Genomic DNA, 1,895 nt, shown 5'->3' on the forward strand with positions numbered 1-1,895 from the left:
ACCGCCACTTGTGCGCCGCGCACCAACATACGCCGCCTTCTCCGTCACCATGTACTTGTTGTGGTTCACCCGGGCATAGGGGATCCGGGCTTGCGCCGCACTCGCCGGCACCATGAAAAGCCGCTGCGGGGAGAGAGGAGACTGTCACCCACCGAAACATCGCCCGCCGGCACGCCCGCGGTCGCGCTGCGATACCCACCACCTCCACGCTGTAGCGGGTCCGATTATCGGCCACGGCAGCAAGGGATTTGAGGAAGGGGAACATGGTCACTTGGCTGTGCCGCCAGCAACCCGCCAACAACCGAACCTTGACCCGGCGTTCGAAGACGGCTTTCCGCAGCCGGTTATCGATCGCCGGCCAAAATCTGGGGAGGGAAAGCGGTTAGGCATCACCGGTGCCGGCAAGCCGGGGTTGGAATAGGACCGTACAAACCTTTGGGGGCGGGAGAATTCGGTGGTGGGTAGGTAGCTCATCACCGCAATATCCACAAAGTCCTCAGCGGCATCAATGACGTTGAGGAGGGCACCAAGATCCTGGGTCCGACCGGCGGCACAGAAGGACGGTGGGGAGCTCTGCCGGAATCATTGGAGATGGATCAAGCACTGGCACAGCCGATCCTCGGCACCGGGAAAACCAACCACGGCAGATTGGGGACGTACTGAGAAGTAGACGGCGGCATCGGTGTCGTTGAGCTTCAATTCCAATGGCGTCTCCATGTTGAAGGTGGTGGAATAATTTGCTGGCCACGGTACCGGGATGGAAGCGCCGGGAACGCCAAGAGCCCAATAAGCTTCAAAAATTTTGCCTAAATCCTTGGCCAAGCAGCTGCAGTTGTAGACGGCGGCACCGAGCTCCTTCACCTGCGGCGAGCAGCACGGTGGCACTGTCAGATCACCGGACGGCACCATCATCCCTCTCCAACGCCCTAAGTCCCGTCTTACGGCACTGAGCGTCCCTTGACGGGGAACGGGGATGGGGGGGGGTTGGTTTTGGGATGGCCCCGGCACCGTCGGGCACAGGTTTGGCACCACCCAGTGGTACGACGGTGCTGCCGTGCCGCTCACCTGGGTCAGAGACCTCCAGTCCATGTTGGCGCTCCCAATGTAGAGGTGGGTGCCATCAACGAGCCAAAACTTGGTGTGCAGCACGCCACCAGTGAGCCGCGGCATATCGACGGTGCGCACCGCGGCACCTGCGCGACCACGAGTTGGGCGCCTGCCACTCAAAATCCCCCAAAACCCCCAGTTTTGGGGGTTTTCCCATCACTCACCGCTCTGCTCCAGCGCTTGGAGATCGTTCGGGGGCCATTTTGCCGACGGGTGGCTGACGGCGATTCGGACGCTGATGCCGTGCTGGGATAGTTGGAGAAGCTCCTCCAGGATTTGTTCACCCTGAATCAGCCCGTGGTTTGAGGCCAAAAAAAAGCAGAAATGATTAAAAATGACGGGAAGGCAAGAAAACGGCAGCTGGCACTGGGCTCGGACGCCGGAACCGGAGCTGTGTGCGCGTGCCGGATGCCGGCGGTGCGGACCTGGGCGGCGGAGGGTTCGTGTGTCCGTGTGTCCTCGTTAGTCATGGTCCAGTAGAAGGAGGCGATGTCCAGGCTGCGGGTGACGGTCCCCAGGAGGTTCATCCACGTGGAGAAGGTGGACGGATTCGGCACGGAACCGTCACTGAAGTTCATTCCCTCCGGGATGCTCTCCACCAGCACAATCCTACGGCAGAAATTGGGCAGCGCCGGCACCGGTGAGACTGTCGTGCCAGGGTGCCGAGGGTCTCGGGGGAGCGTCACACCCGCCGGCACCGTGTCGTGCCAGGGTGCCGAGGGTCTCGGGGGAGCGTCACACCCCCACCCCCCACCCCCCCCCAACCCCCCCCCACCCCCACCCCCCCC

General features: G+C 62.5%; 1 protein-coding gene across 1 annotated transcript in view; it reads right to left on the reverse strand.

Moving 5' to 3' along the window:
* Positions 1–1,711, reverse strand: part of PLD3 (phospholipase D family member 3) — a 2,114-nt gene extending 403 nt beyond the window's left edge. Inside the window, exons 1-7 of the mRNA XM_009280680.2 lie at positions 1,533–1,711; positions 1,272–1,392; positions 1,066–1,193; positions 661–861; positions 434–573; positions 200–365; positions 24–123 (exon numbers count right to left, since the gene is read on the reverse strand). Of these exons, the coding sequence (XP_009278955.2) occupies positions 24–123; positions 200–365; positions 434–573; positions 661–861; positions 1,066–1,193; positions 1,272–1,392; positions 1,533–1,685 (1,009 nt within the window). The 5' untranslated portion in view covers positions 1,686–1,711. The remainder of the gene's footprint in view (positions 1–23; positions 124–199; positions 366–433; positions 574–660; positions 862–1,065; positions 1,194–1,271; positions 1,393–1,532) is intronic.
* Between the last annotated feature and the right edge of the window lie 184 nt (positions 1,712–1,895).

Source organism: Aptenodytes forsteri, unplaced genomic scaffold (genome assembly GCF_000699145.1).
Source record: "Aptenodytes forsteri isolate BGI_AS27 unplaced genomic scaffold, ASM69914v1 Scaffold244, whole genome shotgun sequence".
Lineage (NCBI taxonomy): Eukaryota > Metazoa > Chordata > Aves > Sphenisciformes > Spheniscidae > Aptenodytes > Aptenodytes forsteri.